The sequence below is a fragment of the Cricetulus griseus genome, chromosome 4, assembly GCF_003668045.3.
Source record: "Cricetulus griseus strain 17A/GY chromosome 4, alternate assembly CriGri-PICRH-1.0, whole genome shotgun sequence".
NCBI lineage: Eukaryota > Metazoa > Chordata > Mammalia > Rodentia > Cricetidae > Cricetulus > Cricetulus griseus.
This window is the reverse complement of record NC_048597.1, coordinates 169,254,166-169,271,686: the sequence shown is the minus strand read 5'-3', so window position 1 is coordinate 169,271,686 and position 17,521 is coordinate 169,254,166. Positions and strand designations below refer to the sequence as shown.

The 17,521-nt window shown below is 52.0% G+C and overlaps 1 protein-coding gene across 1 annotated transcript; it reads left to right on the top strand.

Moving 5' to 3' along the window:
• The first annotated feature begins 11,086 nt into the window (after positions 1-11,086).
• Positions 11,087-15,539, top strand: Csk (C-terminal Src kinase). The gene is made up of 12 exons (XM_027414963.1): positions 11,087-11,163; positions 11,479-11,592; positions 11,709-11,821; positions 12,075-12,294; positions 13,070-13,163; positions 13,322-13,387; positions 13,465-13,564; positions 13,675-13,765; positions 13,963-14,036; positions 14,137-14,332; positions 14,412-14,498; positions 14,690-15,539. Exons 1-12 carry the CDS (start codon positions 11,149-11,151, stop codon positions 14,870-14,872), a joined length of 1,353 nt encoding a protein of 450 aa, XP_027270764.1. The 5' UTR covers positions 11,087-11,148; the 3' UTR covers positions 14,873-15,539.
• The last annotated feature ends 1,982 nt before the right edge of the window (positions 15,540-17,521 follow it).

Genomic DNA, 17,521 nt, shown 5'->3' with positions numbered 1-17,521 from the left:
AAAGATCCCTGAGCTATGGGTCCCAGAATGGCTCACCCCTCACCTATCATTGGTAAGATGTCCCAGCCCTTCTGATCGCCTCTGGCCCTGTTCTAGGCTGCTGTTTCTATGCTGTGCCCCACACCCTCCTATCACCCTGTGATAGGTTGCCTTAGGGCATGGGGCTGGCCTTGGGAAGATAGGCAGCCAGTTGCTGTCCAAGGCCTGACCCCACCCATTCCCCTTCATAGACTTGGAGTTGAGAGTAGCCGTCTACCACTGCTGCTTCCCAGCACACACACTGGCTCTCACGCAGCCTTGAACTTGAGATCCTTCTGCTACAGTCTCCAGAACATTGAGATTGCAGATGTGCATATACCAGCCTGGAGTCCCCTTGCCTCCCAGATTCTGCATGACTGTTCCAGGCTGCATGTTCCAGTGGAAAATAGAGGGTTCCTTAGGCTGAGCCAGAGCTAGTCAGGCCAGCCTCAGTTTTCTCCAGTGACCAGGGAAGGGGAAAGTTAGCTGCTGAAGCCTTGCATGTGAGAGTTAGGAACGAGGCTTATGTGTTAGTGTCCTTCTCCTTTGCAAGTGTTCCCCTAATATAAGCTGAAGGTGTATCTCTGATATACTTTGCTATTCTTTATTGTGATTGCAGTAACTGGGGGTGCCTTCCAGACCACACTATGGGCAGTGGGAAGAAAACAGTCTCTGCTTGGTACACCCTGGGCTCAAGAGACTGTATCCCTAAGTGACTATAGGGTGGACAAGAACTAACCTAGAGTATTGATGTGTCCCTTTAAATACAGAAGTCCCTTAGGCTTGTAGCCTGGGACCATGGCTGCCACACTGGTGGCATGAAAGTGGGCATTACTATTGCCCTCCTGTCCCATAGCTTCAGTAGGATGAGGTCACTGGGTTGGGTTCTTGCCCAGGATGCTGGCCTGGCTGGGGTGAGCCCTTTGGGTGTTTCTCAGTTTCTCCCGCCCTTGGTTAAGGACAGGATGGGTGGAGGAGCAGGCTGCTCCCTAAACCCAGCAGGGAGCACTGCCTCCCTCCTCCCTTCTGGGTCCCTTCATCCAAGGGCTGGAAATAGAATCCGCTAAGTAATGATTAAAGTCAAATTCAGGCCTAAAAATAAAGAGCTGGAGAAGGAAGAGCTTGTGTGCTCCCTGCATGGCTGAGGGAAGATGCAAACAGGGAGAGACTGGCTTTGGGTGGCCAAGCCCTAAACCCCAGAGTCAGGAGTGCTCCAAAAATTGGGAGATGCTCTCTTATTGGGTGTGATGCATCCTCAGCACCCATTGGTTGTAGACTGAACAAATGAAGTTCAGGATAAGAGAGAGAGAGAGAATCCCATTTCCCCGGGAGGAAACTGAGGCTCATGGAGTGAAGTGACTTGTCCTGGACTAGCAGGGAGCTCCCCTGAGTGTAGGCCCCGGTGCTAGAGGCCCCACACAGCCCCGCCCACCCTGTTTTTGCTTGCTTTCTCTTCCTGGTTCTGTGAGAAGGGCAGCTTCTTCTAGCATATTAGTGCACACCCTCCAACCGCAGCTTCCCTCCGCCTCTCTTCCGCGGTCTGCAATGAGCAGAAGAGAGCTGCTGGGCGCTCCCCTGGCTGCCCTGGGCTCTGCACGGTTGGAAGGCTTGTGGGCGGGTGAAACCTGGGTGTCATCCGACCCGTACATCCTGGCTGCTGCTTTTCAACTCAGCCTAGCCTGGCACCTGGTCCTCACCCAGCCTCGGGCATTGAAGCCTGTATGTAATGTGCACACTACAGGGCAAAAGACAGGAGGGTGTGTGCTCCATTATTGGGCAGAGAGGAGGCTGGGCTCAGGGAAGCCTGGCAGGACGAGCCTATGGTTCCCCTCCTGCAAGGCTGGGATCTGCATGGGCCGGAGCAGCTTGGAGGACTTCTGGAGGGAGAATAGGGCTTATGAAAAGCATTTGAGGAGGAGCCAGAGGTCGGGCTGCCACCTTCTCTGGGTTGCTCCAAGGCTCTGCATGGTGTCCTGGTGTGTCTGTGCAAAAGCGGGCTATGCAGACAGCTGGGAGAGAGCACAGGTGTACCTCTTCTTGCTAGAGCATGGTGTGAGTAGCTGCTCTTAGCATCCTTATTCTGTCCTTTCAGGGTGTGGTATGATCCTGCCAAGGAAAAGTTGGGGAGGAGGTCTGCTGACCCAGGTTCCAGTGTCACTAAGCTTAAGTCCCTAGTCCAGCCCTTGGAAGCTGGTGGCCCCTAGGTGGTTTCAGCCTGTTTCAGTCTAGCAAGGATCTACCAGGCCTGAAGCAGGTAGAGGGAGGGGAGGATTGAGTAGCTGATGCAGAGCCTCATTTAAACCATGTTGGAGCAGCAGGCTGCCAGCCACATGCTTGTGTTTCCTGTTGGCCTGCTGGGGTGAGGGTGTCGGAGAGCCCCTTCCCCTAGGTCTGTCCCTGGTGCTGTCTCAGTGGCTGAGCCTGAGCTGTGTACTCTGCCCCTGCTTGTTCTGTAGGTCCCTTGGTTGCATTTGCTTGTTTTTCCGAGGCAGGATCTCACTTTGTAGACCATGCTGACTTCAGATTCACCAGCCTCTGCCACAAGTGCTGGAGACTAGAAATCTGCCCCCAGTTTCTATAGCATTATTGTATTCCCCTGGACCTCAGTTTCCCCTCCCTCCTGTAACATGGCTGGGCGACGTTGGGGTGTGGAACAAAGCCACTGCATAACTTTAAAGGCTGTTGGAGGTTAGTGAGGAGGCGGTATGTAAATATGGGCAAAAGAAGATGCAAGGGCCCAGTGCTTGCTCTGAGGAGTGGGGGGCAGAGGCCTGGGGTAGGACCCTGGGGAGACCTGGAAGCCCAGAGGCCCAGTGCATAGAAGTAATTAGGCTCCTGAGTGGTAATTAGAAACCTTTCTGGGCCAGCAGTGGCAGCCTCAAGCCACAGTGTACCCTGGGGAGGAGGCTCCCCGTTAGCCTCCCCTTAACTCACCCCTACTGTTCCTAAACTGCCAGACAGGATTTCCGGTCTCGCTGAGCCCCAGTGAGTTGCTATAATTTGGTTCTTTAACATTTTTCAGTCATTACACTCAGGCCTCCTCTTAGGTCAGAGGCGCTAAAAGGCTGAGGGAGCCGGAGGGTGGGGGTAGGGCAGCGTGCCCCAGAGCCCAAGCCAGGCATCTTTCTCACCCCTGTTGCCCAGGTCTTCTGTGTAGTGGGGGTGCTGAGGGCCTGTCTGAACTGCTGGGATAGTGGGAGGCCTCCAGCCCTCTGCCTAGTATGTGCCTGGGTGACAGTGCTATCTGCCTGAGAGCCCTCTGCAGAACCAGGGGTGGGGCTGACTTTAGCTGCCAAACCAGCTCAGCTACTGGCAGGCTGCCCTCCTCAGGTGCTCTGCCCACTGCAGGGGGTGTGCCCAAGACTGCAACTTCACCTTTGCCCTGTCTGCTCTGTGACCTGTAGGAAATTTCCTTTGGCAGCCTTGATTGAATCCCTCAGAATTCGATGTAGGGTCTTAACGCTGGCCTGGTCTACTAGACACCCCTTTCCTAGGTCCTTTCTGTTCCCCTCACCACCTCCTGCAAACTTGGGGGTACCTATGGCACTGGAGTGCAATCCAAGGGGGCGGTTGGGAGAACATGCGATGCACATGCTTGACCTCCAAGTTATAGCCACAACCCTTGGTTTTCTGAGACACGGGCACACCTGGCTGATTGAGGAAGACAAGAGTTTGGAGTGTGTTTTGTTGGAATTCTCAGTACCCCAGTATAGGCTTAGCACAGAGGAGAGGCTGAGTTCTCAGACTTCTAAGCCTAGGGTCTCCTCAGCCTTTCCCACTCTGGCTCATCCTGTCCACCAGGTATGATGTGAGGCGCAAAGGATGGCTCCAGACACCCCAGCAGAGTGAGAAGGCAGAGAGGACTTTCCTGTTGCCACCACTGGTTCTCTCTCTCTTTCTCTCTCTCTCTCTCTCTCTCTCTCTCTCTCTCTCTCTCTGTGTGTGTGTGTGTGTGTGTGTGTGTGTGTGTGTGTGTGTGTGTGTGTGTGTGTGTGTGTCCATCTGCAGACAGTCCAGCTGTGTCCTATAGCAGGACCAGAGTCTCTGTGGGCCATAGCGCCAGTCCCCCTAGGTCTCTGGTACACTTCCCTTTTCAGTGGGTATTTTTAGCTGCGTGTAAACAGTTTCTGAAGGCTCCCACGCCCCATTAAGCAGTAGAGTTTTGGTGAGGGGGCAGGGCTGGAATCTTTTGACCTACCCTAACCCTCTGCACGTGCCTGGTTCTGGGGGTCTGCAGCTGCCTCTAGGGCAAGGAAAGGGCAGTCTGGAGTGTCTGGGCTCCTATTTTCCCCCACTTCTTGCCCTGTCCTGTACAGCCTGGGCTCCTAAGAAAGGCCTGCCTGAGGCTGCAGGCACTGACCTCAGCGCTTGGGCACAATGCCTAGCCTGTTCCCGGGACCCCAGCACAAGGGCTGCTGGGAGCAGGGTTTAGGGCAGGAAATCAGAGAGAAGCATTGGCCCTGCCACAGTCACAAGCCCCTGTCCTCTAGCCTTGTGGGGGTGGGTGACAGCTGCTGAGCCTTTGGGGTTAAATATAGTCCTATTGGTTGTAGGACCTAATGTGCTGTACTGGCCAGGCTTTTCCTATTCATTCATTCATTCATTCATTCATTCATTCATTCATTCATTACTCATTACTGAGAAGCAGCGCCCAGCCCAGCCCATGCTGGAGTTGCAGACATGAGTCAGATCCTAGCTCCTCTCTTTCACAGACACAAAGCTCCCCTTCCACCCTCAACCATAGGTCACTGCTAGTGAGGTCCTTTGCTGGAGCACGGTGGTGTGAGAGGGTGGTGTGAGAATCCGGACCAGCCAGCACAGCTGAAGAACCAAAGGACTCCTGGTGGGAGTGGCTTTCAAAAGTGGTATATTTTTTATTTTATTTTTAGGGAGAAAGTAATATAGATAGATGTTTATATCTTTAAAACAAAACCAGGGGCTGGGGATGTAGCTCAGTAGGGAGGTAGTGTTTTCCTGACCCACCTGAAGCCCTGGATAGACAGGAGGTTCAGAAATTTAAAGACATCCTTGCTCACATAGTGAGTTAGAGGTTAGTCTGGACTGCAGGAGTCTCAATATATATACAGAGTAAACAAGGTTTTCTTTAATTTGATCCATCCCAGGGGCCACCTCTGTTATTTGTCTGTCTCTCTTTTTGGGTGTATTTATTTACTTTATGTGTGTGTTTGCTTGCATGTATGTGTGTAATCATGAGCATGCCTGGTGCCCATGGAGTTCAGGAGAGGGTGTCAAATTCCCTGGAACTGAAGTTACAAACATTTATGATCTGCCATGTGGATGCTGAGAGCTGAACCCAGGTCCTCTGCAAGAGCTGCAATTGCTCTTAACTGCTGAGCCATCTCTCCAGCCTTCTCTGTGTCTCTCAGAAACTATTTAGGCACCTCCAAGCTTAGGAATGTGTATTCATTTGTGTAAAACACAACTTGTGAGCCAGGGAAATGGTGCTGCAGGTTAAGATGCCTCCACCAAGCTTGACCACCCAGGACCCACACAGTGGGAGGAGAGAACCAATTTCCACAAGTTGTCCTCTGACTTCCACATGTATATACATGCACATCAAATAAATAAAGTGTAATAAAAAAAATTAAAGCAAAACAGTTTATATCTGGGTGTGCTGGTGCGCGCCTATAATCCTGGCCCGGAGACTAAGGCAAGATGATCTTGGAATTTGAAATCTGTCTGGACTACATAGCAAGAACCTGCATCAAAAATCTAAAAACAGCTGGGCAGTGGTGGTACACACCTTTAATCCCAGCACTCAGGAGGCAGAGGCAGGAGGATCTCAGTAAGTCGAATACCAACCTTGTCTACATGGCAAATTCTAGGATAGCCAGGACTACATAGAAAGACCCTGTCTCAAAAAACAAAAGCAAACAGACAAAAATCTAAAAAATAACAACAGTCATAAAGCAAAACAAAAACCTCACCCACAACTGACAGTACACTGTAAGTCACCTGTATCTACATTTGCCTTTTTTGGCTTTGTTTCAAAATCACCAAAAAGTAGAAATAATATATTGGGTACTCATAGGTCTTTTGTCTATATTTACCTGTTCTTAACATTTTGCCACATCTATTTACCTCTTTTTGTTTTGTTTAAGATTTTATTTATTTATTATGTATACAACATTCTGCTTCCAGAAGAGGGCACCAAATCTCATAACAAATGGTTGTGAGCCACCATGTGGTTGCTAGGAATTGAACTCAGGACCTCTGGAAGAGAAGTCAGTGCTCTTAACCTCTGAGCCATCTCTCCAGCCCTTGTTTTGTTTTTTGAGACAGGGTTTCTCTGTAGCTTTGGAGCCCATCCTGGAACACACAGAGATCCTCCTGCCTCTGCCTCTGCCTCCCAAATGCTAGTTTAATTTTTTTTTTTTTTTTTTTTTTTTTTTGGTGTGTGTGTGTGTACTCATGTACACACACACACACACATCAAACATGGCACAGTGTATGTCCTGTGGGGGTCAGAGAACAACTTGTAGAGTTCATTCTCCTTCCAAGCATGGAACTCAAGCTGTCAGGTTTGTCTGCAAGTGTCTTTACCATTGAGCCATCTTGCCAGCCTTCCTTTGTTTTGTTTTGTTTTTATTGCATCACTGGGAGATTGGAACCTAGGGTGCCATGTGCATCACAAGTTGCTTTACTAACCTCTTTGGCTAGTTTTAGGCATCCTATCCCTTACTCTGGTGAGTTTGGTCTTTTAGTGTGTGTGTGTGTGTGTGTGTGTGTGTGTGTGTGTGTGTGTGTGTGTGTGTAGGGAGTTATGTAATTATGTTTGTGTTCATGTGTGAGTACACGTGTATGCACACATGTGAAAGCCAGAGGTCAACCATGGGTCATTCCTCAGGAGCTGTTTACTGTGTTCTTGAGGTAGGGTCTCTCACTGCATCCTGGGACTTGCTTGATAGGTTAGGCAGGCAAGCCAACCACTGCCTCTGCCTTCCCAGCATTGGGGTTACAAGCACGTGCCACCAACGTTGGACTTATGTGGGTGCTTGGGACCAAACACGGGTCTTCACAGCAAACACTTTACTCACTGAACTGTCTCTTTAGGTCCTTCTGTTTGTTCATTTGGTTTGTTTTCATTTTGGTATTTTGACAGTGTTTCTCTGTGTAACCCTGGCTGCCCTGGAACTTGCTTTGTAGACAAGGTTGCCCTGGAACTCACAGATCTGCCTGCCTCTGCCTCCCAAGTGCTGGGATTAAAGATGTTTTGTTTTTTAAGACAAGATCTCACTGTGTAGCCCAGTCTGGCTTCAGATGTGTAATCTCTCCCCATCTCTTGCCACCACAAAGAGGGGCTCCTATTGTATTTTGCTCTTTTGTTTGTACAACAGTAGCAGCCCCCATCTGTACCTCAAGGCTACACAAAGATTCCCTGGATGAAGGGAGAAGACAAGTAAGTGAGCAGAGTGCATGTGTCTGGGAATAGATGTGAGAAAAAGGGACAGATAAGGTGCTTAGAAGCCAGAACATATGGGAAGCTCCAGTGACTTCCCAAAGGTTGCACAGCAAGTTAGGGCCAGGACTCAGCGTCATTTCCTCCCAGGACTGTGGTCCTGCACTGCCTTCCTAGAGTGACTTGGCCCTAAATTCAGGTGATTCCCCCAAAGGACTATCTTCTGTGCTTACTCCCTGGCTACTTGGAAGGTGGCCTGCAGTAAGTAGCCTCTTGAAGCCACTCTGGCTGTCAGCCTCAGCCCTAGCTGGGACACTGCAGCTGCTCAGCCATCCTAGCCTGGTGACCTCACCGTAAGTGACAGGTTGGAAGGTGTCTGGTAAGACATGCTTCGAGGACAGCAGTGCCCCTCTAGGCAGCATACCTGACCATTGCTGCCTTGTCCCATCCCCTTAAGCACATCCTTGTCCCTGTGGCTGCTCTTCACCCTATCTGCCCCAGACTAGAGTAGTCCCAGACAGACAGCAGTTCCTGGGGATATAATGTGGTATGTGAGAAACAGGCTACCAGGAGGGAGTCCTGGCCAAGGAACTCAGGAGTCTGAAGGTGAATCTCACTGGAGCTGTGACCTCAGGCAAGGTCTCACAGTCCTCAGGGCTTCTCTTGGGGCCTCATCTGTATAATGGGGTTGGTAATAATAGCCCGTTTCTCAGTGTCATTAGGATTGGATGAGCCAAGGATAAGTCCTGCCACTGAGTAAGTGCTCAGAAAACAGGGCCTGTGATTATTTTTATTATTATCATCAAGGCAGCAGGGAGGTGGCACGGCGGCAGCTGCAGGCCAGGAAGGAGTGTTTGCAAACTGACAGCTGGAAGGGTGACTAACCATGCCCAGCCTCCGCTCCCTCCTGTGGTGGCAGCAGTGAGTTTTGAATTTGGGGAGGGAGGAGGAGGTGTGAAGAGCGGGTGAGCTAATATGATCTCCATAGAAGGGCCCTAAGGTTGGGGGCTCAGCAGCAGCAGTGGGACACTAGCTCACACTCAGGCAGGCTGTGTGGTCTTGGGTAACCTCTTGGACCTTGGTTTTCACTCCTGTCACAGGGAAGGAAGTCTCACAGCTCTCCCACAGCAGGTAGTCCACAAGGCCCAGGAGCTGGTTCTTATGCTTATGCTGGCTCAGTCATGGAAATATGGGGTGTGAGGGGGTGGTTCCTATCACACTCTCCCTGGGCTTCAGGGGCCCAGTCTAGACAGCAGGCTTAATGGGCTGCCCTTGCCTCTGGGTGCAAGAAGGACTATTTGTTCTGGAGGGAGCAGGAAGCATGCCAGACTTGTCCAATTCTGGGGTCTCATTCCATTCCCTCCATAGCCTCCTTGTCAAGGTCCAGTGTGTCCCCTTTCAGGACGAGGGGATATGAGGCCCAAAGAGTTGGTTCATTCTCTCCAGGTTGGCATGCTGATAAAGCCAGGTTCAAAGCCCAAGTCTGTCTAGCTTGGGAGTGCTGGTCAAACACCACCACCCCCCTATTACCAGCACATATCCTTCACCCTTGCTTCTGCTGAACTCTGGGAGCATGTGCTCCCCGAAAAGGTTCCCAGGGGCCAACCGTAGTCCTCCGAAGTTCCATGGGATCTCCTTGCCACCCTGCAGGGTTCATACCATGGCCTCTGGAACCCTTCTCATATAGCAGACAGACAAGAGTGCTCTGTATGGGCTCAGCAAGTTCAGGGTCACAGAGTCCCAAAGGGGCAGTTGGTTCCACTTTGCTTCACTAGCTTCCACTCAGGCCGGTTCTTATTTTTTTAATTTTTATGCCCATTGATGTTTTGTGTGCATGTGTCTGTGTGAGGGTGTCAGTACCCCTAGAACTGGAATTACAGTTTGAGCTGCTATGTGGGTTCTGGGAATTGAAACCCAGGTCTTCTGGAAGAGCAGCCAATGCTCTTAACCACTGAGCCATCTCTCCAGCTCCCCAGACCAGTTCTTGCAGCTGTGCCTACCTTCTACTCCAACACCTTGGCTAGGACTGGCTAATAAACTAAGCTTTTCTATGATCCTTTTTCTGGCCCATCCTCTTTTAAAAACAAGGTCTTAACCATGTAGCTCAGGCTGGCCTCCAACTAGGCATCCCTCTGCCTCACTATCTACCATCTGCTTTTCTAATAAATATCTTTTTATATCAATTTTTATTTGCTCAATTGCTCATGAATTTGAAACATAGACACCTTATGCTAGGGTTTGAACCCAGAGTCTTGAGCACTCTGAGCAACTACTATCCACTAAGATCAATCTCTGGCTCCCACCTTCTGAAGTCTTCCAGTGTTCAGGGCTCAGTTCTCATGATTCCTGCATATATGTGTACGTGCAGGTATGCATGCACATGCACACACATGTACCAGCACCTACACTGAAAGTCCTCTTCTAGCAGTGGTGTACATAGCCGCCATAAGTGCAATGGCTAGACCTCACCTCTCCCATCCCAAGTGCATCTGTCATCTAGCCCTGTGACCACAGAAAGGCCATTGGCTGTTCCCTCACCAGAAAGAGAACAGTAGCCCCACTCTGCCTGAGTCCTTCTGAGGTTATCTGAGGTCTGGGGCTGTATTTGGACTGAATGTGTTGGTGACATATATGTGTGTGTGTGTGTGTGTGTGTGTGAAGACATGCTTGCTGCTCTGGGGGAGTGTTCTGAGGAATTCCATTTACAAAAGTGCACATAAATCCAGAAGAGCACCAGCTCTCAGGCTACACCCAGCAAGTTTCTCTGGAGCAAACCCTCTCTTGCAAGGGGGCTCAGACAGCCCCCATAGCTGACACCTTGAAGCCCCCTCACACCCTGTCCAGTTCTTTCCTCTGCAGAGATTCATCCTGACAAGCCTGGATTGGTTTGATCCAGTTTTAAACTTGATACAAAGAGAATCACAAAGCTTGTGCTTCTCTGTGCCTAGCTCCTTGGTGAGAATCCAAGGCTGATAGGTGGCTGACATGGGCCATGCCACCGCTGTATGGAATTCCATCTTGTGACTTCTCCCTATTTTATCCACTTCATTTTCAGTACCTGGGCAGTTAGCTCTTGGTCTGAGATTTACTACAGAGCACACCATGAGAGAGCACCTACCCCTCTCCTGGAGGACATGGGCTACTTTCTTTTGGGTGTGTGCCAAGAAATAAGCACAGATATTTGTCTATACAGTCTCTGGGACAAGCCTGTGACCTTGTCTAACAAGTGACTTTCCTGGACCACTCATCACCTGCCTGGTTTCAGAGTTTCCCTAGACTCCCTTTCCCTGACAATCCTCAAGGCCTCCCTGGGACTCTTGAGTCTGTGTGCTTCTACCCAAGGCTAGATAGAACAGCCCTGGAGCCGGGCGTTGGTGGTGCATGCCTTTAATCACTGCACTCGGGAGGCAGGGGCAGGCGGATCTCTGTGAGTTTGAGGCCATCCTGGTCTACAGAGCAAGTTCCAGGACAGACTCCAAAACAATTCAGAGAAACCCTATTGGGGGGGGGGGGCAGCCCTGGATCCATGTACCAACTCTCAGAAGCTTTGGCACTGTGGCTTGTACTGCCTTGAAGGAACTGATGATCACCCACAGAGGGTGGGGTCGTCTCTTCTCAGCCTTCCTCAGCTTGTCTCCTCTCCCACAGCTCTAATGGTACCAAGTAACGGATTGGCCTTCCTGTAGCACGGGGACGCCAGATCTAAGAAGATGTCGGCAATACAGGTACCATGGGGTTGTGGTGGGGACAGATGAGGCAATCCCACATCTGGAAAAAGAGTGGGTGCTTAGACCAGCCTATTCCCCATTCCCAACCCTCCATGCTAGTCAAGACTTTGAAGCAACGGTAATTCCAGTGTGCTCTATTGGGCACAGGGCCCCAGACTGGGCTGCAGAGCAATTTGAGCTGGAAGGGACTGGGCATTCTCTTACCCCAAACTCATGGATATCAGCTAAGATGCTTTGGTCTCAAGGGCATTCGGGCAGAGGGGTAGAGAAGGGCCCCAGGCAGCACCCCCATACCTGTCCCTTACCTTGTAGGCCGCCTGGCCATCCGGTACAGAATGTATTGCCAAGTACAACTTCCATGGCACTGCTGAGCAAGACCTGCCCTTCTGCAAAGGAGACGTGCTCACCATTGTGGCGGTCACTAAGGTACTGTGGACCTTAGATGCCTATCCCATTCTTTCACCTCCAGGGATTCCCTCTGGGTTTGGCTCCCCAGCAGAGGGAGGTAGACCTGAGAGTGTGTCTGGTTGCCCTCTCTCCAGGACCCAAACTGGTACAAAGCCAAAAACAAAGTGGGCCGTGAGGGCATCATCCCAGCCAACTATGTCCAGAAGCGTGAGGGTGTGAAGGCAGGCACCAAACTCAGCCTTATGCCGTGAGTACCAGGAGGAGGGCTGGAGTCTCCTGGTTTGGGGAGAAGAGAGGAAAACAACCCTGAGTAAGAGGCGTTGTAGGAATGGAACAAGAGGTTGCACCTAACAGAGGGAATAGGCACCCAGCAGAAGAAAAGGGGACAGGGAGAAGATGGTGCCCTGGCTGATTGGAAGCAGTGGGAAAGCGCATGTGGGGGGCTGGCAGGAGGCACTGGGGTCAGTGCCATTGTGACCCCCAGCCTTGCCACCCCCTAGCTGGTTCCATGGCAAAATCACACGGGAGCAGGCCGAGCGGCTTCTCTACCCACCAGAGACGGGCCTGTTCCTGGTGAGGGAAAGCACCAACTACCCTGGGGACTACACACTGTGTGTGAGCTGTGAAGGCAAGGTGGAACACTACCGCATCATGTACCATGCGAGCAAGTTGAGCATCGATGAGGAGGTGTACTTCGAGAACCTCATGCAGCTGGTGGAGGTGAGTAGGGGTGCTCCCCCTTCTGCCCACACTCAGACACACCTGAGTCCACCTGAGGACATTTCACACAAACCCAGCACCAAGTCACCTGGCAGAGTAACCTGGACACGTTGACAGCACACCCCAGTGGAGCACCTGCTATGTGCCAGGGCCCATAGTACCCCAACAAGGGCCCGTTTTATAGATAAGGACACAAAGTTCTGATCAGTGAAAGTCTCTCCTCTCTCTGTACGTTGGAGGTGCCACTAGACTTTGAGGCTATCTGATCCAGAACTCAATTCCTCTTCCACTCGAACCTCCTCGTGTGTGTGCCCTGGCCACCAGGGTCCTTCAGGCCTTTGCACACCCACAGGTCCTTGCAGCTTCCGACACCAGCTCTGTCAGCTCTGACCAGGCCATACTTGGCAACAGAAAACTGTAGGTTCCCTCCAAGCTCACTCTCATCCTGTCTCTGGTTTACATTGGCCGAGGACACCTGGCTGGAGGCTGGTGCAGGGAGCAGGCCAGGCTTTGCTGTTTACCTTAAGATGCTGGTCAGGCCCACAGCAGTAGTGACAATTGGGAGTCCAGTAGCTGATGTGGGTGGGGTGACACAGGAAATGGACAGGCATTCCCACCCTTTTGAAATGAGGAACCTTTCACACAAAGCAGCTGGAGGCTTCGTGAACTGGCCTCTGCTGCCCCCTGGTGGTCAGACCTGAGCAGCCCGTGAGTCTATGAAAAATGGGGCCAGCGGGTCTGGTTCTGAGGGCCTGCCCTCCCCCTCTCTCTGCAGCACTACACCACAGATGCCGATGGACTCTGCACTCGCCTCATCAAACCAAAGGTCATGGAGGGCACAGTGGCCGCCCAAGATGAATTCTACCGCAGTAAGTACACTAACTACATTTCCACTGGCCTACCCTGGTGGTTTGGAGACATCAGACATCCCACATCTAAAGCAGTTTGGCCTGTGCCTGCCATCTCAAACGGCCTCAACTCTCTGTTCACCTCACTGACACACTGCTTTTCTGCCCCCACCCCACAGGTGGCTGGGCCCTGAACATGAAGGAACTGAAGCTGCTACAGACGATTGGGAAGGGGGAGTTTGGAGGTAAGTTGAGGGAGCCCCGGGAGGGTCTGAGAAGCTTCGGGTGTCCAGGAAACCGCATCCCTCCCTTCTTCCTCCAGACGTGATGCTGGGTGATTATCGGGGCAACAAAGTTGCAGTTAAATGCATTAAGAATGATGCCACTGCCCAGGCCTTCCTGGCTGAAGCCTCTGTCATGACGTAAGTTGAGACAAGCATAAGGGCAGGTTGCCTGGGGCCTGGGTGGAACGGGGGAGGCTGGCTGACTGAACTCTGAACTCTGGCTGACTACTCTGTCCCGCCTTGTCCAGGCAACTTCGGCACAGCAACCTGGTCCAGCTACTGGGTGTGATTGTGGAGGAGAAGGGTGGGCTCTACATTGTCACAGAGTACATGGCCAAGGTGGGTTCTCCTCAGCCTCACCTCTCCCTCCTCCCAGCCCCTCCACTTTGTCCCCACTGAGCTTTGAAGTTGCCAATCCTGGCCAGTCACTTACTTACTGAGGGACAAGTCGTGCCCTCTCCAAGCCACTGTTTCCTAAGTGTTCTGGATGTCCCCTGTTCCCTTTCCTCACGTCCCTTTCTGCCCTGCCCCCCCAGGGGAGTTTGGTGGACTATCTTCGATCACGTGGTCGTTCGGTGCTAGGCGGAGACTGTCTCCTCAAATTCTCACTGTGAGTGATGCAGCCTGGGGTGGGACTAAGAACTTGAAGGAGACCCCTGCCCTGCTATGGGAGCCCCAGTCTGAGGGGCATGTGGCTGTCCTGTCCTCAGAGACGTCTGTGAGGCCATGGAATACCTGGAAGGCAACAATTTTGTACATCGGGACTTGGCTGCCCGGAATGTGCTGGTGTCCGAGGACAACGTGGCCAAAGTCAGTGACTTTGGCCTCACCAAGGAAGCCTCCAGCACTCAGGACACAGGCAAACTGCCCGTCAAGTGGACAGCTCCGGAAGCCTTGAGAGAGAAGGTGAGCAAGGGTCCTAGAGTCATTATCCCCTCTCCTGAGCTTCCTAAAATCAAGGCTGATTATCTTATGCACATGGCAGAAATTTTCCACCAAGTCTGATGTGTGGAGTTTCGGAATCCTTCTCTGGGAAATCTATTCCTTTGGGCGAGTGCCTTACCCAAGAATTGTGAGTATGGGTCTGGGAGCCAGTGCGTTGCTGAAAGTGATGGCGGGTGGCAAGAGTAGCATCCATTGGTAACTGCCTCGTACCTCGGGTCTGTCCGGCCTGAGGCAGGGCTGAAGGCCCTTCCTAGAGAGGGAATGTGGGTAGGGCTCCCTTCTCTTGTAAGGCACCAAACTCATGCCACCTGCTCACAGCCCCTGAAGGACGTCGTCCCTCGGGTGGAAAAGGGCTATAAGATGGATGCCCCGGACGGCTGCCCGCCCGCAGTCTACGAGGTTATGAAGAACTGCTGGCACCTGGATGCTGCCACACGGCCCACCTTCCTGCAGCTTCGAGAGCAGCTGGAGCACATCAGAACCCATGAGCTGCACCTGTGACCTCTGCCTCCGCCTAGGCCCTGGGCCTGTAAGGACAAGGCCTAGAAGATCACAGATCTGGTGCCTGCTGCCCACTGGGCCTGAACTTGAACTGAGCCCCAGTGGGCTGGTAGGCCTCCTGCCTCTGACCTGCCTGTCCCTTCTGGCCCCCCAGGGACCCCACCTAGGCCTGGCATCTCTTATGGACCCACCCACCTATAGGGCTTGGGGCACTCACTGAAGGGGCTAAGGAGGGAGGAGGACAAGGAGCGGGAGGCAGTGCCCCCACTGTGGTCAGCCTTCTCTTGGCCTCCCATCACTCGCCTTCTTAGAGTTTTATTCCTTTCCTTTTTTGAGATTTTTTTCCGTGTGTTTATTTTTTATTATTTTTCAACATAAGGAGAAAGAAAGTACCCAGCAAATGGGCATTTTACAAGAAGTACGAATCTTATTTTTCCTGTCCTGCCCCTGGGGGTCGGGGAGGAATCAGCCTCTCTCTAGGGACCGATCACCCCAGCCTGTTCCCCATCCCGTGTTCCATGTCCAGTGTTGCCTCGGTCGCCTCTGTTTGCGCTTGACCATGTTGCACTGTTTGCATGTGCCCGAGGCAGGCGTCTGTGCTGTGGCCGCTCACCCACCGCCTTGTGAGTTGGAATCGTAATAAACCACTCCCATGAGGACACCGCCACCCAGCCTCGGCGCTTTCTCCGCCGAGCCTTCCTGTCTGCACAGTCGTCTTCCCATGCCATCTTGTCCATCCCCCCTGTCTCTGTGAGTGGGGCTGAGAGGGAAGCATGGCTAGAAGATGTAGCCGCCTCTTTGTGTCAGCTGCACGAGCCAGTGTCCTGTGTCTGCCCATGGGGGAGTGCTCACCGCCTGTCCATTCCTATCAGCTACCACCTGAGCCCAGCACCTGGGCAGCCTTGGGCTCTGAGACCAGTCCATGGGATGCTGCCTGGGAATTCTGGCTGCTTCTCCTGCCATGCTGTCCAGGCCGGAAGCACAAAGAATTGGAAGTCCAGGCCTGCCCAGATGGGGATGTGGCCCTGGGGCAAGAGCCCAGATAAAGAGCCTCAGAAGATACTGACCTCAAGGGTGACGGAAGGGGAGCTGCTGGGGATTCTCACATTTCATCTAACATGTGACAGCTTTGCTTTTCCTCACCCTACTGTGTGCCAAGCCCTGGCTTTCCTGGGCTTTGCATGGATTCAGGCACCTTCCTTATGCCCCAACTGGGGTAGACAAATGGAGAATGAGAACCAGCTTGGGCTTTTCTTCCCCCCAAGTTGTGCAAGGGCGGTAGAACCCTGGTGGGTAGGAGAGACTTGATTCAGTAGAGATAAGTAGGGAGGTTCCCCTTATCCCATCATGGTCCTGGCCCTCCTCCTCCAGCCTGCAGGACCTTAGACCAACGAGTTTTGGCTTGAAGCATGTCTTCTGTGTACCTCCCCAGGCCCACTGTGTTCCAGTCCCTCCCAATGCAACAACTTTCCCCACTAAGCTGCCCTTTGCACACCCTTCAGGCTGATTTTTGTGAAAAGCAGACAGATTAGTCATTCAACTGCAAATGTCCAAATACCTGCTGAGGGTAGACTGCTGGATGCTTCTGGCAGGTAGCAGAGTGGACCCTGTGGAGTTCATGGTTGAGAGGACAGTTAGTTACACACAGATAATGACAGGCTCTTCTGTTGTAAAGGAACACCCAACAGGAGAGTATCATAGATCAAGAAGTGGCATCCATGCTGAGTTCAGGATGGGTGCAAACATAGGTGGGGCTAGTAGCACCCCAGGGAGAGGAGACCCTAGTAAGGGAGGCTTGTCCAGGAGCTCTGAGAAGGTGGGTGACAATAACCAGTGGACAGCACCAGGAGATAAGAGATGGGGCTAGGTAGGGAAGGTTGTGGCCTACATGTGTTTCTTACCAAGGCAAGAGTTACTGTAATTCAGTGACATGTTTGGGGCATCAGAGACATGTCAAGTAATGCCATTCTAAAGTAATCACCCCAGGTCCCAGTGGGGAAGTGTGAGAATAGAGTAAAGATGATAAGAGGTAGTCGATGTATCAGTAAAACTTAGCAATGGGGTCAGCATGCTCCACAGGGAAGGAAAGGGAGAAGCCAGACGCCTCTGACTCTCCCTGATGGGTGTGTGTGTGAGCTAGGCAGCTACCAACAGAGAGGACCAGAAGAGACCATCACAGGTTCTACTGAGCTCAAGCATTCTGAGTTGAGTGCTTTTGAAACTGCCAAGAGGTGGGGGATTGATAAAGCATAGGCTGGAGAAGGAAACTGAGAGCTGTCGTGAATGGATTGAACCTAAAGGATGAGGTCCATATGGTAGGAAAGGGCAAAGATGAAGCCGAGGGGGGCTCTAAGAACAGGTCAGGAAGAAGTTCACACACCTGCAAACCCAGCACTCAAGAACAGGTCAAGAAGTTGTTCACATGCCTACAAACCCAGCACTCTTGAGGCAGGAAGATTATGAGTTAGATAGAGGCCAACCTGGGCTACTTGTTGAGACACCATCTTTTAAAAAATTAAAAATTGCTTCTGCAAGGCATTGAGATTAGGAGGGAGCAGGGAGGGAATGTTACTGAGGTCCAGGCAGAGGTCTTCTACAGGTGGAAGCCACTGGGACCTGCCTCCCAGAGGGCATGGAGATGGACACTGT